General features: G+C 36.3%; 1 protein-coding gene across 2 annotated transcripts in view; it reads left to right on the forward strand.

Annotated features, from left to right (window-relative positions):
* The window catches only part of TMTC2 (transmembrane O-mannosyltransferase targeting cadherins 2), a 385,731-nt gene that overhangs the window by 216,863 nt on the left and 148,635 nt on the right, over positions 1-20,233 (forward strand). For both annotated transcript variants that reach the window (XM_043880553.1, XM_043880564.1), the window contains one exon: positions 2,751-2,865. In XM_043880553.1, the coding sequence (XP_043736488.1) occupies positions 2,751-2,865 (115 nt within the window). The remainder of the gene's footprint in view (positions 1-2,750; positions 2,866-20,233) is intronic.

Raw genomic sequence — 20,233 nt, forward strand, 5'->3', positions numbered from 1 at the left:
ATCACAATTTCTTAGAAGAATTCCAGGGATTTTAGTCCAATAAAACTGAAGGGTTTTAAAGATTACTGCATGAAATAATGAATGAATAACATATATGAGCTTAAAAATGAAAATGACATTAAATATTAGTAAAATACAAGATCTTTAAGTTCAATTGGTCCAGAATAAAATTTACCAAGTGCAAATTTGAAGATAACCTCAAACATGTGTTTTGAATTGTCTTAATATCAACACAAGAAAAAGTTTAGTCAGTGTTAAAACCCTTTATTCCTTAAGTAGGATATAGGATACCTCCATCTCTATTTTAAAAGAATGTGTGGCATGATCTTAATTTTCCTTTTCCCCTTTTCTCTTATCCTCACCTACCTTCTGTCCCCCTTTTCTTCTCCCAGCTGCAGAAGTTAGATCAATTATATTCCTTAGTTGCTGGCCAGTTTTCAGGATGATCCCTAAAAAGTTCCTCTTTTAATTCATGTATTATTCCCTTTTATCTCTGTTCCCAGCTTAAATATACCTTTGCATCATAGGCAACTGGCCTAATGTAATTGATTTCTGTCCTTGGATTTATAATGTATCCTTATAAAGTATATAGTGATACTTTGGGTAGGAATGAATTTTTAATATTTTTAAGTAATGTTGTGACAGTGCATTAGGTATTTTGAATATTTTTTGGCTTTTCAAGGTCTATTCCTGTTAAAATATTTACACAGAACTTGTTGATTCTCACTGCTGTATAGTAATCCATAAAGTTTCGCCTGATACTCCCTTAATGGATAAGTTGATTACTTTCTACTATCAGCCAACACTAAGAGACTTGTATTAAATATCCTCTTAAATGTCTTCCTTGGTGGCTCAGACTGTAAAGAATATGCCTGCAATGTAGGAAACCCTGGTTGGATCCCTAGATTGGGAAGATCCCCTGAAGAAGGGAATGGCAACCCACTCCAGTATTCTTGCCTGGAGAACCCCATGGACAGAGTGGCCTCATGGGCTACAGCCATGGGGTTGCAAAGGAGTCAGACACGATTTAGCAACTAAATACCAAAAACAAGCCTTGGATTGAAATCTCTGCTTTCGTACTCCCGTATTAACTTTGCAAGTTCTTTTGTATCTCTGAGTCTGTTTCCTTATCCATGCAGTGGACAGGATTTTTATATACAGTACTATGTTGAGAGCCCAGTGAGACAATATTTTTCAAGTGTATATGGTATGACATGTGGCATGATTAGGTACTGCATAATGGTAAGTATATGCTTCTCCTCTGTTCTCCATCAGAAGCCAAAAAAGGTATATGACTTTCCAAGGATGAAAGATTATTATTCTCTGTAGATAATACTAAATTTGTAAAGTGCATTATATTTTATCCTGTTCCTATAAGCAATGCTTGACATTGTAAACTGTGAAAAGCATCCATTACAATGATATTAATGATAATAGCAAACATTATTGAGTGTTTGCTACATGGCTGGCACTATCTTAAACACTCTCCATATACTAACTCATTTAGTCCTTGTCAAAAAACCCAGGAGATATTATTTTCCCCCATGTTGCCGATTAGTAAATGAAGGCACAAAGTGTTAAATTACAGGGCACGTGAGCAAATTTGGGATCGAAAGATTCTATACATTTTTATGCATTAAAAATTGGTATCTCAAACCCTTTCATTCTCCATAGAGAATTAGTAATTCTCCAGGTAAATAGATCTTGACACACACGAGCCTTCTCATCCTCATCTTCTAGTTGGGAGGGACTCTGGTTTGAGGGCCCAGCACTCTATCTCCTTGTGGGAAAGAAAAAGGACAAGAGAAGCATCCAAGTTTGAGGGGTAGGTCTGCTTGAGTGCCTTGCTTTGTGGGCCGCTGGTGATGGGGTATCTTATAATATTGAGGAATCATGATTGTTTGGAGTGAAAAATAAAGGGTATACTGAAAATGTAAATTTTTAAGTGTGATTATTTGTGATACAAACTTACTGATTTTCCCACTTGTAAATTTATTAGTGGGAAATGTGTAAAAGCATTATATCTGAGTAAACCATATATATATAACTATTTTTAGAAGCATAATGTTTTGTTGATATATCCTGATGACTATTAAGCCTCTATATATCTTTGATCTTAGTTATCTTCTTTTTGATTCCCAGTTCTTCTGTTATTTATCAGTGTTTTTGTATTTGAATGAAACCTTTGGGCTTCCCTGGTGGCTCAGAGGGTAAAGCTTCTGCCTGCAATGTGGGAAACTCGGGTTCGATTCCTGGGTGGGGAAGATCCCCTGGAGAAAGGAAATAGCAACCCACTCCAGTACCCTTGCCTGGAAAATCCCATGGATGGAGAAGCATGGTAGGCTACAGTCCATGGGGTAGCAAAGAGTCAGACACGACTGAGCGACTTCACTTTTATTTAAGATCATTTCTTACAGTTTCTGGTTTAGTAGGAATACAATAATTTCAGTTCGTGAAAAACTCTACTGAAATCTGAAAGAGCTTCAAATCTTTGTAGGTGATCTTACGGTAACATCGTTCTTGGCCTTATGATAAACTGTATGTGTATATATTTGCTTTGAGACATAATCATCATCTTTTAGGCTTTCACATGTGATCCCCCAGTTTGAGTTTAAAGGAAATAAATTTTCTTTCTTAAAGATGTTTTATGAGGCTTTTTTCTCTCCTTGTGGTACTTCCTGACGGCCTGATAGTATATCATATATAATCAGAATGACACTAGTCTGAATACTTCTTTCTTTTTTTGGCAGCGTGGGGTAACCTTGGAAATGTTCTCAAGAGTCAGAGCAAAATTTCTGAAGCTGAAAGCGCCTATAGAAATGCTTTGTATTACCGAAGCAACATGGCTGACATGCTTTATAATTTGTGAGTATGCGTTGCCTTCCCTGGTTTGTTATCTTTGAAACATGTAATGGGCGGTGCTATCGCTTTCACTTCTGGAAATGGATATGATGATAGCTAATATTCTGAAAGTCTTGTCATGAATCATGCTTCTGAGGCTAGCAAATGGATGGTATTTGTATTACAACTCTTTGTTTTGGGTCACATCATTGATATTCCTGTGTATTGACATAATATGGCTGAAATTTTTAAGTAGTATGCCATATAACATACAAAAATTGGTTTAAATACTTTTAGTTTTTTTTTTTTTAAAGTTTGTACCTTGGTACTTGGCTTCATAAAATAAGACTGCTGTGCATGATGCTCTATATACTTGATATCTTGATTTTTTTAGTGGTAGATTTTATCTTCTGTTAAAGAATTGCTGGTGTCAAAGTATGTATAGAACATGCACCGAAACTGGGAAGTTACCAGATAAGATAATATTTTTCTTTTTCCACCCTGTCCTCCAAAGGTAGTGATGATTAGATTGGGGTAATGGGATAATTTGGAATGCTTGTGTATGTTAGGTTAGAAAAATCCCTGGGGGAAAATGCTCTTCTGTTCTTTGAATGGAAAAGCCCAGGAGGTGCAGTTAGATGTAAGTGGATAAATGCAAGTTAAACTGAAATCCTCTTCTGTCTCTTGTATTTGATACCTTTTTATAAGTAATAGAATCTTAGTCTAAACTTGCTTAAACACAAAAGAGAATTTATTAGCCCCCATAATTGAAAAATTCCTGGGGTTGACTAGATGAAGGCACAAATAGATCGAGGTGCTTTATTATGTTTTGAGTATTTGTCTCTCTTTTGTATTTTTGGTTTCCTCAGGGTTCACTGCTTTTTCTGGGACTCTGTCTATGTTAATGAGATGACTCCTACACCTCTGTGCATATAGAGTGTTCTCGGGCTCTGAAGGAGTTGTCTTGGTGTGTCTATTAATCCTGAAGAAGGTTCTGACTAACCTCCCTAGGGTCATGCATTCTTTCTTAACTGAAACAGACCTCCATTGACAGTGCCTCCAGGATTGGAATAGAAGGGCGGAGGACCAGTTCCCTGTAGAAAGGGAACAGGCATCATAAGGTGTCTACGGCTTGTGTTTAATGACTGCAATGCAGTATCCATAGTATTAAACTAATTTTTCAACTTCATTTTTAAAATGGCTAAACCTCAAAGCACATATATTTTTTAAAAATTTCAGGAAAAAAAAAACCAAACCAAAATCAATATTTTTTAAGGGAAAACAGACAAGCTGAGCTCAGGTTAACTTCCTGTTTTTACATCTAGCTTGGCTTTTCCCTCCTAGACTTTAAACCTGGGGGCTCAGTCTTTTGGCCTGTAGTCTAAATGAGATCAATATGTATTTTGTGTTGACCTGCAGTGCTCAATTTTCTCTTTTTAACTTGTGCCTTCAAGTGGAACGCTCCCTCTCCAGTTATACAGCCCTTGATATTTATGAGATCTCTGCTGTTTTATACTTCATCATATATATAATATATGTATATGTGTGTATATATAAAACCATCATTTCCCTGAAATAATTTGAGATAACATCTTTTTCTTTTCTTGAATGGATGTATCTACATTCTCCAGCAAAGTGCCCCCCATGTCTTCTTCATCTAAATAATGTGATGATATATTATTGATTCATAGTTTATTATTTAATAAAGAAGAACCTTATCAGTTTAATAAAGTTATACAAATGTTTATTTACTTATTGCCTCTGAAAATAATATTGTCAGAGGGACCTTTTGCCTTGCAGTTTGGGTCACCTATGGCCACTTTGCTTCTTGTGCCTATTTTCTATACATTTTCGAGGAGGGGGGAAGAAAGCTGAACAACTAGCATCTCGTCTCTGAACTTGTTTGTCTCATCTGCAGCCATTGGTTAAACAGTTAACTATCTTTTGGTGATATTTGTTGGGCAGGGTTTGAAAGAAAAAGAAAATGTCTACCCACACTTATTCTTTGAGAAATTTACTCAATTAGATGAATACACTTTAGATATAATTTTAAAACTGCATTTTATAGCTCCCTCTGTGGATACATATATAAACTGTGAAAACAAATAGATAAACCTCCCTAAACCCTAAGGAAAATTCCTGCTGGAGAAGTGGTTGTTAACAAGATTGGGTCCCCCACCTCACCCTTTGTAGGAAATGGGATATGTCATAAATAGTGTCAAAGTAATGTTTCTAATATGGCAAGTTTCTTTAACTACACTTAACTGTTAGCTTAAATGAACAGGCAATTCCACAAGAAAAGGTAGCAATGATTTTTGTTGTATTGCGTTATATAACCCATGTGGTTCCCAGAATTCTGCTACATAATTGTGGTTTCAAAATAGGTGAATCCTTCAATGATTTTTAATAGTAATAAAATACATCAATAAATATTTTGCAACCGATATATCATAAATATTCCTGGTATCAAATATACCTAGGAGCAATCTTTTTTTTCTGTTTATTTATGTAGTTAAAAAAAACAAGGTTTTCTCAGGGACAATTAAGGACTATTTGACAAATAAACATATTTTAAGATATATATGCTATATCACATGACTTTCTCTACAGAAATTGTTCCTCGTTCTATTGCAAATTCTGAAAGTAAAGGAGTTTACTTTGCTCACTTTAGCCCAATAACATTCCTTTGTGGTAGCAGCAGATGTTAATCCCATTTCATATTATCAGTTAAGTCTCTTAAAGATGCTTTATGACCAAAACCTGAAACTAATGCAGCTATTATAGTAGTTAACCTGAAATGCTCATATTTATCAATGAATTTTATAGTTTTATTTGTTTATTTTTGTCTGTGCTGGGTCTTCACTGCTGTAGGCTTTTCTGTAGTTGAGGCGAGTGAGGGCTACTCTCCAGTTGCAGTGCGAGGGCTTTTCCTTGTGGTGCTTCTCTTGTTGGGGAGCGTGGGCTCTAGGTCTCACGAGCTTCCGTAGTTGTGGCTTCTGGACTCTAGAGCACAGGCTCAATAGTTGTGGTGCACAGGCCTAGTTGCTCTGAGATATGTGGGATTCTCCCAGACGAGGAACCAAACCTGTGTCTCTTGCCTTGCAAGGCAGATTCTCTACCACTGAGATTCTCCATCACTGAGCCGTAAAAGCTGTTGAGAATCACAAGCTCCTATTAGGTCCTCTACTTTGCCTTAAATAAGTAACCTAGATTTTTTAAAAAAACATATTCAGTGTTCATAAATCTATGTGCTTTGTAAATTATAGAAAAAATCGTGTTGCTGGAAATTTTTATTTGGAATATAACCTGGAAACATACTTCATTTTGTAACTTCAAAATAAAATTCCTAAAGACAGGGTTGCCGCCACTGACCAGACTCAGGGTGATTCTAAGAAGCCAGACATAGTCTTTAAATTAATTCCGATAGTTTTATGTTTATATTTTAAGAATATAACTAGCACAACCAAATACTGTTCTAGGAGGGAAAAGAGAAAAAAAGAATGATTTGGAAAACTATTAAGTAAGAAATAGTACTAATGATAAATGGTTATATCTGAAGTTTAGGAAGCATTGCATTAAAAGATTTTAAAACTTTGAGGACTTCTTTTATACAAGATTAATTAATACCAAGTTATATCCAAGCAATGCATAAGTATAGCTATCAGTTCAGTTCAGTTGCTCAGTGGTATCCGACTCTGCAACCCCCATGGACTGCAGCATGCCAGGCCTCCCGTAGTTTACCCAAACTCACTGAGTTGGTGATGCCATCCAACCATCTCATTCTCTGTCGTCCCTTTCTCCCACCTTCAATCTTTCCCAGCATCAAGGTCTTTTCAAATGAGTCAGTTCTTTGCATCAGGTGGCCAAAGTATTGGAGTTTCAGCTTCAGCATCAGTCCTTCCAATGAATATTCAGGACTGATTTCCTTTAGGATGGACTGGTTGGATTTCCTTGCAGTCCACGGGACTCTCAGGAGTCTTCTCCAATGCCACAGTTCAAAACCATCCATTCCTCAGCATTCAGTTTTCTTTATAGTGCAACTCTCATGATGGAATAATTTTAAATTTTTGGGGGGGAACAGTTACTTGAATTACATTTATGTCCTAACCACTCATGTTAGTTGCTTATGTATGTTATGACAGTTTATCTTCACTTGATATCTACACAAAAAGGAAAATGAAACTCAGATAATTTGTGTAAGATCACACACACAGTATAGGAGCCAGTATTTGAATTTAAGATGTTCTGACGCTATAAGGCTGCAGCAATAGTATTTCTGCCCAAGCTGGCAGAAATAAATCAAGATTTTGAGGGGAAAAAAATCTCAGTATACAGCTTTCAAATTCAGGAAAATAGTTAATTCAAATCACCTTTCATGTAGAAATAAAATACTTGGAATCTAACAAAAATATAAGTTAATTTTTTTTATGATAGTTCCTTAGTTTATTAAACTCAGGCTGTACTATTTTGTTAAAAACATCATGGGTTTGTATGTCTGAGCTAAGAGTTGCCTTTGAGAAAGTACTGTGGAAACTGTTTTTAATTGCCTAAACATGATCACATTCTGATACCACTTCAATCCATGTTACAGATTATAGTCATATAATGTGAAATTTATTTATTTTTTTATTTTTTTTATAATGTGAAATTTAAAACAGTACTTAGTTGTACCTTTTTGTGTTGAGGTATAATTGACATGTATGATTTTATTAGTTTCAGATGTACAATGATTCAATATTTATTTATATTGCAAAATGACCACTATAGGAAATTGAGTTAACATCTGTCACCATACACTGTTACAAATTTTTTTTCTTGTGATGAGAACTTTTATTTAGCATCTCTCTGTTAGCAGCTTTTAAAAATATATGATATAATGTTATTAACTAGTCACTTTGCCATGTGTTCCTTGTATCTCCAGGTCTTACTTATCTTATAACTCACATTTGTACCTTTTGACCCTGTTAACCATTTTGCCTACTTCTAACAATTCTACTGTTAATAGCAATAGATGTATTACATTTATTGCATAGCCTGTATTTAGTCTTTTATTCATATTGTCAAATTTATTAAAATTCAATTGTTCCCACAACTGCATTGTTTGAAGGCCAGTTTAACAGATCTGCCTTATGATACTCATTTATCTTTTCAGGTGTAATAAATTTTCAGGGATAAGTCAGATGGACCATTGCCCAGTGATTTACACTGTCAAATCTTATAAATACACAGCCGACTTTCAACCTTTTAACTACACTGCTCACTGCCATCAGAAATATAATTGATTTCTCATCTGAAAAATACTCAGTGTTCTTTCATTGTTATAGATTTATCCCAGTCAGTCTGTTCCAATTGCTACCTAAACAGGGAATTCAATAGAACACTGAATATTTCATTAGGCACCAGATTTCAGAATGCAGATAATAAATTTAATGTGGTTTAATCAATTCTTGATTATCTTACATAACAGAGGGGATTATTTCTGTGGATAATAGAGATTTTGCCACCATAAATTAGCTTTCATTTTTGTTCTATAAAAATGTAAGTACTCATCTAATCTGAAAAGCTAGGAAAGGAGTAATACAATAAACTAATAAATTTAAGAGAACTAAAAATAGAAAATGCTAATAAAGTAGAATATGGAGAAACAATGGGAAGTAATGAATAAGTATAAGAGCTTATTCTATTAAAGGATCAACAATTTATGGCAAAGATCATGGACAAAGTACAACATCTCAAGTATACAATATCGAGAATGAGAATGGGCCTGCATTCAGACATATGGAAGCTTAAAATAACAGTGTTAGTTATGGGTATTAAAATCTTAGTAATATGGGCACTGTTCTGAGAAATACAAATAATTAACATTAGCCCAAGAAGAAGTAGACAATCTGAATCAAAACCTTGGAAAAATGTGAAAATCACATTGAAGAATTTTCTCCCCCAAGGAATCAAGTTAAGGCATTTCATGAGTGAGTTCTATCAAATCTTTAATCAAATAGTATTTGTTGCACTAGTTATACTTCTGTTATTTTTGTGAAGCTAGATAAAATGGATAGTAAAAAGTCTGATGAAATTGAAAACCAAAAAGCAGAAGAGAATAATGACAATGAAACTCAGAAAGCAAACTAGCAAGAACAAATAACAGAATCACAACAGGCCACTTAGACTTATGAATATACATGTAAATGGCAACCTACTCCAGTATTCTTGCCTGGAAAATTCCATGGACGGAGGAGCCTGCTGGGCCACAGTCCATGGGGTCTCAAAGAGTCGGCTATGACTGAGCACATCAGTACAATATACATGTAAACATACCTTAAAATTAATATAGTAGATGCAGTAGCATATTAAAGATAACAACACCACTTTCAAATGAGATTTATTCTACGATTTATGGTGGAGTATTCAATACCGCAATTCAATTGCTATGCTCTTTAAATTTAAAAAGTCAGAAGAGGCAAAAAATTATTATCATCTCTAGAAGTGCTAGGAAAGCTTTTGATCAACATCTGCCTCAGTGAACAAGACATAAACTAGGAGTAAATAAATATTTCTGCAACATAATGATTATCTGTCTAAAGTTATAGAAATACCATATTTTATATTGAAATACAATGGTCATTACAATTCAAATTCAGCTTCTTGAGGTAGTGGCAGTTTCTTGTTGGTCATTATATCTCTCCATATCTATAGAAGTTCTAGCTGTATTTTTTGATTTTATAAATGATTTATGAAATTCATATCAGAGCAGAGGAGATTACATTTATCACTAGAAGTGATAAGGTTAGCAAAGGATATTAGATAGCCACATTTGTGATTGTTTGAATGATTGTTTTGATCATTTTCATTGAGCAATTCTGGACAACAAGAGCCTTCTTGAATAAGATGTCTAGAATTGTATTTTCTTTTTTTTTTTTTTTTTAGAATTGTATTTTCTTAAAGTTTCAGAAACAAATATATTTATGTTAGGGTTGGTTCTTGTATTAGTTTCCCAGGGCTGCCACAATGAAGTATTGCAAAATAAGTGGTTTAAAATAATAGAAGTTTATTGTGGCCCAGTCCTAGAGGCTAGCAGTTCAAAGTGAAGGTGTCCACAGGGCATGGTCCCTCTGAAACCTTTAGGGAAATCCTCCTTTCCCTCTTTTCCTGTGGTTTGCTGGGATTCTTTGGAGTTCCTTGGCTCACAGCTGCAGGACTCCAATCTCTGCCTTTGTCCTCACATGACGATCTCCCTGTGTAACTTTGTCTTTGCATCCACTTACAAGGATACCAGTCAGATTAGGGGCTTACTCTTGTTATCACATCACATTTGCAGTGACCCTTTTTCCAAATAAGGTATTGAAAGTTACAGCTTCAACACATCTTTTTTAGGAGAGACATAATTCAGCCCACAATAGCTGCCTATTGGGAGCTTTATTTTGAGGCAGAGTGACAGATTCTGTCCCCAGTGTCAAGCACAATGCCAAGCACGTGAGTTTTTAATGGGTGAGAGGGGTTAAGGGAAAGATTCCTTAACAAATCTAGAAATTTACATAGAACACGTTTATATGTCTCATGATGCTGAGATCTCTGTCTTCAGAGGAATTAATTTAGGAGGGTAGAGCAATGAGGGAAATGTGGGGTGCAGAGTTGTCACCATAGATACAGTTCTACTGAGAGATTTGTTTGTTTTTCAGGGTCAGGTTTTGAGGACCCTTGAGAGGTTAGAATGGAGAAGGCAATGGCAAGCCACTCGAGTACTCTTGCCTGGCAAATCCCCTGGATGGAGGAGCCTGGTAGGCTGCAGTCCATGGGGTCACTAAGAGTCAGACACCACTGAGTGACTTCACTTTCACTTTTCACTTTCCTGCATTGGAGAAGGAAATGGCAACCCACTCCAGTGTTCTTGCCTGGAGAATCCCAGAGACGGGGGAGCCTGGTGGGCTGCCATTTATGGGGTCGCACAGAGTTGAACATGACTGAAGCGACTTAGCAGCAGCAGCAGCAGAGAAGTTAGAAAGATAAGAGATTACAAAATGGAAGTGGTGAGACTACCTGATAATGGGATTGAGCCATTCCTTGAATCCTCATTGAAAATAAGGCATGAGAAGGCTATGAAAGTGAGATCTGTAGAAATGAGGGGGGAAGTAAAGTGAAAAAGTGAAAGTTGCTCAGTCATGTCTCTGCGACCTCACAGACTATACAGTCCATGGGATTCTCCAGGCCAGAATACTGGAGTGGGTAGCCCTTCCCTTCTCCAGGGGATCTTCCCAATCCAGGGATTCAACCCAGGTCTCCCACATTGCTGGCGGATTCTTTACCAGCTGAATGACTAGGGAAGCCCAAGAATACTGGAGTGGGTAGCCTATCTATCCCTTCTCCAGGGGACCTTCCTGAGCCAGGAATTGAACTGGGGTCTCATTCCTTGAATCCTCATTGAAAATAAGGCATGAAAAGCCTATGAAAGTGAGATCTGTAGAAATGAGGGTGGGGGACATAACACTTGGCCAAATGGCTAGAGTTCAGGACAAGGTTTCCTGCCAATTTCCATGGATATGTGTATGTAAGGAATGGAGGGAGGTGCTCAGAGGATACCAGGCAAATCGACAGGTCTCGCAAAACAGAGAATTCAGGAGAGGCTATCAAACAGGAATGCCAGGAAGTGCTTGCCATGTCTAATATCAGATGAAAGGGACTGAGAGACTTTGGTCATATTCCATTGGCTTGGAGTCATCAGAGCTCTGGATACATGAATCATCGGGCTCTTTAGTGATTCCTGGAAGAAGGTGAAACAGCTTGCAGCTAGCCACCTACTTGTTCACATGGCAAGAACAAGACCTAATACTTTATACTTTCATTTTGTTTTAATTGGTCATTTTTACCACTTCATTTGTACTTGAATGCAATATTGTTGTAGAACACTGAAACAGTACTGAAAAATCTGAGTAAAATATAAAAGTTATCATTGCATTCCTTACACATCTTATCCCCTCCTCTGGTACATATCTTTTTACTTTTTCTATATGTAATTATAACATGTAGTTATACAAGCATGATTTTAACTTTTCCCCTGCATATGTGCATCACCAGTGATTTTTTACTCCTGGGTATATGTACAGATGTGTCATAATTTTCATTACTACCTCTGATTATATTGTTTCAATTGGGTCTGCTACATAGACATCATTAATAAATGTCCAGTAGGATGGTTTCAAGACTGTGTTGCTTGATTCTTCATTTCCCTAATTACCAGTGGAGTTTGTTTTGTTTATTAGCTGTTAGCAGTTTTTCTGGAAATTAATTATTCAGGTTTCTTACCCAGTTCTTTTTTTTAACACCAAAAACATTTTGTATTGGGGTATAGCTGATTAAAAATGTTGTGATACTTTAAGGTGAATAGCGAAGGGCCTCAGGCATACCTAATTCTCAGCCATTTTACCTAATTCTTTACTGAGATGTTTTTCTTGTTGATTTGTGAGGTTTAAGGTAAAAATAGGCCCCTCTGCTGCACTTACATGTATAACACAAACGTTTGTTCTGCAGGTATTTTCTCCTAGTTTTTGCTTGTATTTTTAATTTTCTTATGATAATCTATTGTACATAACTTGAGTCTATATATATATATATTTATATATAAAATCCATAGACCCTTTCCTTTAAAGCCTCTGCATTTTGTCTCTATGAAGACCAGTCGTTGGCTAATATTTTAAAAAGCTATTGTCCATTTTTTTTAATGTTTTTAGAATTTTTTTTCTTCAGCTACTTAGTCTACCCTGTATTAAGGTGATTTTACCCCCAAAATGAAACATAATGTCCCCATAATAATTTATTGACTGCTTCTCACCTAGGCTGAATTATATGTAAACAAAGGGTTGTTGTTATGGGCTTTATTGTGGTCTTTTGTTTGTGGTCTTTTGATAACCTACACAAAGAACAAATTGTTTTATTTAATATAACTTCTGATATATTTTATATTTTAAAGGGTAAGTTTCCCATTCTCGTTATTTATTTTCAAGCACTTCTTGATTATTCCTCTGTGTTTTATTTTTAATATGAACTTATCATAGCCTTGCTAAATTGGATTAGAAGTCCATTTGGGCTTTTAGTTGATTTTTCAGTGACTATATATTCAAGGGAGATAAACTGACATTGTTCTACTCTTGAAGTATCCCTTCCATGTAAATGTATTTCTGCATTTATTTCAAATTTTAAATTTCCCATATTTAAAGTATTAGGTTTGGGACAGTCTCACATGTTTGTTGATGATTTATTCTATTTTTTTTCAAAAAAGGATTTCTGCTAATGTAAATTAGATTCTTTTATTCCCACTCATTACAGTTTAAACTAGTTGTTCTGATTATTTAGATTTTACTTTTTTCTAAAGATAAGAGTCCAAATTTTGTTGTTACTTTATCATATGTCTGGGTTTCAGTTGAAAGTTCTTTCTTGGATTTTTCCCAAATGTTATATTCTTATTTGCTGGGAGGCCTTTGCACATACTATTTGTTTTGCCTACAACATTCTCTGTTTTCTCCTCTTACGACCTCTTTATACCCTACTCCCCATCCTTTTTGCCTGGCCTCATACTTTTACATACCTGTATACTTCTCTGGGAAGATTTCTTGATACCTTTCTTATTACCAGAATTGGAATATGGATAGTTGGTCCCAGATGTTACCATAGCAACTAACACTTGTTTCTTTTTAGTATGGATCATATTTACATATTGGGCTTCCTAGGTGGCGCTACTGGTTAAGAACCCACCTGCCAATGCAAAAAGATCGCCTGGAGGAGGAAGTGGCAGCCCATTCAAATATTCTTACCCGGAGAATCTTGTGGACAGAGAAGCCTAGCAGACTACAGTCCATAGGGTCGCAAAGAATCGGATATGACTGAAGCAACTTACCATGCACACATGCGTATTTACATACATGATACCATGTTCTTGTTAGTTACAGTGCAATCTCTGTAAGGCCAGGGGATGTTTAGGTACCATTCCATCCCCAGTACCAAGCACCGTACCAAGCACATGAGCTTTAAATTGTGCACTAATCCATGGTGACTAAGAATCTAATGAATGATTTAAACTCTGTATATATTGATTAATTAATGAGTTAATAATAAACTATTAAATGAGTTGATTAGTGAATTCAGTGAGTGAAAATAAACGAACAAAATGCAAGTTTGCTGAAAACAGTCTCAGTTTTGCCAAGTACATCCAGTCAATTCCCTTCTTTTCATGTTACTAGTCATGTTCCCATTTGACTCTTCGTATTGATTTATTCCACTATTTTTTCCATTATGTATACCTATGAAAAAGCCATGCCCAGAAAATGTAAGAGTAGTAAAATTACCTCAAGGGTAACATGGTTATTGTATACATACTGAGGTGGGATAAAGATTCTGGAATATATCATCTGAGGTCAAGATCTGACTTTTCATTTCCTTTCTCCTACCAAACCCAAAATATTTTCTTTATGACAAACATATTGAAAAAAAAACTTTTTTTAGAATTGATAAGAGAAAATAATTATGTTATATAATTGGATAACCAGCCAAGGGATGTTTCAGCACAACAAATTCTGGTATCTTTGTTAATCAGAAAAACTCAAATAGTAAATAATAAAGTATTTACTTGTGTTCTGATTTATTAAAACTGTGATGATGTTTCATGGTTCCTAAAATAGAAAAATAATCTGTTTAAAATCCTACTTGAGATGTGTAAGTGGCTATACAACTGATTTTTATTTATAGAAATACATTGTTTAAATATATCTTTCGCTAATTTTCAATTCTAATTTGTAGACTTCCTATAACATTAACCATCTCTACAGAAAAAGTGGCTCAACTAAGGATATAAGTGTAGCCTTTATTGAAAATATTTTCAAAAGTAAAAATTAGTAATTATTTGAAATTAGGGCAAATTAACCATGCTTGATGATTTCATCAACCATTTATATGCATTTGTGCATGTAAATTCTTGAGTATATTTTAGCATTAAATTATCCACTAGAGATTTGGATGCTACACTATATGCTGTAGAATGTAAAATGCTATATACCACATTCAAGAAATTTGTCCAAGTCTTCTGTCTTGTCAAGATGCCAGGATAGATTAACACAAGAGAATTAATATATGATGACCTGGATGTCTGTAGGATGATAAAGAAGAAGTCAGAAATAATTTAATGGAGAAGCTAAATTATAGTACATACAGATTGATTACAAAAGACGCACAATGAAAAATTTTTCATTGCAGGTTTTAGAGTGTAAAACATCATCTGTGATTATTCAAAGTACAAAATATAGGTAACATGAAAGCTCATTTTACAGCTTTCAAAGTATCTAGTGAGTTTTTGCAAGTGGTTTGCAGGGAGAAGCCATCAAGTTAGGTGCCTAGGGTACTTAGTTGCCTGGGGTGATCAGTCCCAGAGAAACCTACTTGTGTAATAAAAACACACAGAAGATTGACAGGGTTATCCTGTAGAAGTAGTGTTTTGGGGGGATTTCCCCCACTGTATTGTCACAGGAACTAGAAAGACTCAGTCGCTCAGTCGTGTCCGACTCTTTGAGACCCCATGAACTGTAGCCCCCTAGGCTCCTCTGTCCACGGAATTCTCCAGGCAAGAATACTGGAGTGGGTAGCCATTCCCTTCTCCAGGGTATATTCCTCACCCAGGGATTGAACACAGGTCTCCCATATTGCAGGCAGATTCTTTACCATCTGAGCCACCAGGGAAGCCCCATTCAGAGTCCAGTCAAATCATCATGGGAATCATTAGTTTATTTGGTAAGCATATCTATCCAAGTGTTGAAAACTTTCAGTATATAACAGTATCAGGCAAAAGAATATTAGATGAATTATAATGATATTAGTCCAGGACAGCTTGATGCTATGAAACCTCTTGACTGAAGTTCCTCCTTCCTTGGAAAGCGCTGGAATAAGTGCTATTGGCATTTACCTCTGTAAATCCCCACTTACAGATCTTTTTTCTAAGTCACACTAACTTTCTTACACGCAGAGTTTTGTATTGTATTCAGTTTTTGTGTTAATACAATTAAACAGGTTATCACTTCATACCTGCTAACTTCAGAGCCATCTTATTTTTTTCCCCACAGTTCATTTTTGAATACCATTTCTCTGAATCATTGTGGCTTGATTTTACAGTTTAGCTTTCAAAGTAAAATCTGTTTTCTTGCCACTCTAAAATCCCCAGTGCTTGTAATACCTATATCAAACATCACTAATTTTCACACATTTATGAGACATACTGACCAATTATAAAGTTTGATTAATACAGATATTTTGAGAATGTTTATAGACATGAACCACTTCAATGGAAGAAAGGAAAAGTGAAAGTTGCTTAGTTGTGTCCCACTCTTTGCGACCCCATGGACTATACAGTCCATGGAATTCTCCAGGCCAGAATACTGGAGTGGGTAGCCTTTCCCTTCTGCAGGGGATCTTCCCAACCCAGGGATCAAACCAAGGTCTCCCACATTGCAGGCGGACTCTTTACCAGCTAAGCCCAAGAATAATGGAGTGGGTAAATTTCCCCTTCTCCCGGGAATCTTCCCAACCCAGGAATCAAATCAGGGTCTCCTGCTTTGCAGGAGGATTCTTTACCAACCGAACTATCAGGAAAGCCTAGAGGAACTAAAGAACATCCTGATGAAGGTGAAAGAAGAGAGTGAAAAGCTGGCTTAAAACTCAGCATTCAAAAAATGAAGATGATGGTGCCTGGTCCCTTCACTTCATGGCAAATAAATGGGGAAAAAATGGAAACAGTGACAGATTTTATTTTCTAGGGCTCCAAAATCACTGTAGACGGTGACGGCGGTCACGGAATTAAAAGATGCTTACTCTTTGGAAGAAAAGCTATCACAAACCTAGACAGTGTATTAAAGAGCAGAGACATCACTTTGCCGACAAAGGTCCTTCTAGTCAAAGCTGTGAGTTTTTCAGTGGTCATGTATGGATATGAGAGCTGGACCATAAAGAAGGCTGAGCACTGAAGAATTGATGCTTTTGAACTGCAATGCTGGAGAAGATGCTTAAGCGTCCTTTGGACAGCAAGGAGATCAAACTAGCCAATTCTAAAGAAAATCAGCCTTGAATATTCAATGGAATTACTGATGCTGAAGCCGAAGCTCCATTTGGTCACCTGATGTGAAGAACTGACTCTTTGGAAAAGACCCTGATGTTGGGAAGGATTGAGAGCATGAGAAGAAGGGGGTGACAGGATGAAATGGTTGGATGGCATCACTGACTCAATGGGCATGAGTTTGAGCAAACTCAGGGAGATGGTGAAGGACAGGGAAGCTTGCTGTGCTGCAGTCCACGGGGTTGCAAAGAGTTGAACGTGGCTTAGTGACTAAAGGGCTTCCCTGAGAGCTCAGTTGGTAAAGAATCCACCTGCAATGCAGGGGACCCTGGTTTGATTCCTCGGTCAGGAAGATCCCCTGGAGAAGGGATAGCCTACCCACTCCAGTATTCTTGGGCTTCCCTTGTGGCTCAGCTGGTAAAGAATCCACTTGCAATGTGGGAAACCTGGGTTCGACCCCTGGCTTGGGAAGATCCCCTGGAGAATAGAAAGGCTACCTACTCCAGTATTCTGGCCTGGAGAATTCCAGGGACTGTATAGTCCACGGGGTCACAAACAGTCGGACGCGACTGAGCAACTTTCACTAAGCGACTGAACAGCAACAGCAAATAGGCATGAACACATTTGCAATTTGTTTATTGGAAATAAGGTTTCAATCATTCATTCAATGAATATTAGAGTCCTCAGAGTGATAGATGTTGGATGGTGAGAATAAATTGACAGAGTATAGTTTCTGTCCTCGAGTAGCTTGAAGTTTGGATTTAAAAATATGTTAATAAAGCAACGTCTCTTCTAAGCAAGAGGTACATGTATTATTATGAAAAGGCAAAGACTTAGCTCAGCTTGGAGCAAAACAAAGAATAGTAAAGAGAAAGACAAGAGGAGTCAAACTAGAAAGACAAACGAACAAGTTCATTTAGGAGGAAAATTGTACAGAATTGACTGTGTAAGTTTCAGATGACTGTTGGGCATCCACTAGGCAGCTAGAATGTGTTTCTACTACTCATGAGAGCATCCTGAGGTAGAGGATGTAGATTTAGGAGTAATTATAAAAGTGTGTGAGTTGAAACTAAATGTAAATAATTGTGGAGGGTGTGTGTGTGTGTGTAATGTATGTATATATATGGATAAAGGAAAGAAGGACCATGGATGGAATCCTGGGTAATACCAATATTAAAGGAGCGTGGTATTGAAAGTGGAACCATAAAGTGTGCTCAAAGAAAAAGAGAGAAACCTAGGGTGTTTGATGCCATTGAAGCTGATATATAGGAAAGCAAGAAGGGAGAAAATGGCCAAAGATCATGTGCTGTAGAGAAGTATTTCTATGAGAATTGTGTGTCCCTGTGGGGGAAAAATATTGACATTAATCATGGGGCTAGAAACTGGGAAATATTATGCATTTCTGAATGTAGTAGAGGATAACATTTTGTTTTCAAAAAGCAACAGGATATCCTGGAGAATAATTTTTTTCCTACAAAATGCATGGACACAATGACCAAAGAATTGAAATCCACACTAGGAACTCCTTAGGAGCTGGGGATATAATTTATTTATGTCTTTGTTTCTAGCACGTAGTGGAGACCTTGACACCTCCTTGGTACTAACAAGTGCTTTTGGACAGGACTGAATTAAACCACTTATTGTTTTACACTCATTTCATTATAGTGATGGATACTGCACATTGTGGTATTGATGTCTAGGATTGCTTGCTGGAACTGTTACATGTTGCCCTCCCCGTTGCAACCTAAAGTAAAATTGAGAGAAATCAGAATCTTTTTAAAAATAGGAGTCTGGCAACAGAAAGGAGGAGATTAAATCCTTCTTCTGCTTGTTTGTATTATAGGTTTTCTATTACGAATATAGTTTTAAAATGGCACAGTATGGGTCACGCTTTTGCATGTAGAAATATTCATTCAAAATTAACTGTGCAGAGAGAGTTAAACTATTTTCCATGTTGGAAAAATGATGAAAGACATTTTTCTGAAATCTCATTAAAGCGGCCTTTAATTTTATAATCACTGTTTATGCAGAGCACTGTAGGTGCATTTGAAGACATGTATTGGAAAGCCTATAAAAGAGGTTTATTAAGAGATTCATAATTGCATCCTGTGTTTTAGTGCCTCGTGTTTGGTTTAACTTTAAAACTGATTGAAAGTTGTTCAAATGGCCAGAAGCAGTTTTGTTGTTGTAGCTCCTAAAATTATATTCATGTGGACAGTGCTGGCTGATAGGCAGCAGGATTTCAGATAAATTAATTTTAATTTTCTCAGAAGGAGGTTTTACATCACGGGGAAAAAAAATGTCTTCCTCTACTCTTGTAGAAAAATTAACAGAAATGAATTTGTTATTTGTGTGATTCCAGTCAGTCCTCTGCAGATTTACAATTACTGTGGCTTAAGAATTATTTCCTAGATACACCAGGACATACAGTAATCTTGTCTTCCATTTTATTTTTTTCTCTTACACAAAACTTAACTAATTTTGCCTTCATTTTGGGAGAAGTTGCTTCATATGTTGGAGAAATTTCTTAAAGTATAATTGAAGTTTTGAGGGAGACCATCTGGATATTAAGATGATGAATTTTAAAAATTAATATCTTGTCATCTGCTGCTTATTTTTGTCTTGCATGCTATTCATATAAATAGTGTACTAAATTATTATTGTGGCTAAATTATATCTCATATCACTCACTTCTTTCAATTTTTTGCTCCAAAGAATTGCATGAGGCTCCCCAGCTGCCCTATTTAAACTGTAGCCCCTGCACTGCTCTCACACTCCTGTTCTCCTTTACTTAATTCTTTTTTTTTTTTTTTAACATTTATCACCTTCTAGTGAATTTTATAAATTCCTATTTAGCTGTATATAGTGGTATTTAAATGAGTACAACTGTTATTTCATTTTGTATATGTAAGCTTTATGTAATCTCCCTGAAGACAGAGTTTATATGTAGCCTAAGTGCCTGGTATAGTGGTTAGCTTATAGCACAAGCTTGATAAATATGTGTTGGATGTATATTTATATGCGCTGCCCATGATTTAGGTACATTCATTTTTCTTAAACTCTTTGTGTGTGAAGGGTGTGTCACGGATTACTTTAGGGCCTTGCCTCCCTGCTTTTTCTTTCTTCCTCGATCCCTGTCTACCTTTGTAGAGGAAGAATGAGTACCAAAAGATGCCCTTTTTCTTTACTCCTCCATTGCTTTCAATTACAGTGCCCCTACATTGACTTTCCCCAGGCACCCTTATTTGTGGAAGTGACTAGATAGGGGGTTGGGTGAAAGGCAAGAGGGAGGCGTGTTCCCATCTTGCT

This window comes from Cervus elaphus, chromosome 3 (genome assembly GCF_910594005.1).
Source record: "Cervus elaphus chromosome 3, mCerEla1.1, whole genome shotgun sequence".
Lineage (NCBI taxonomy): Eukaryota > Metazoa > Chordata > Mammalia > Artiodactyla > Cervidae > Cervus > Cervus elaphus.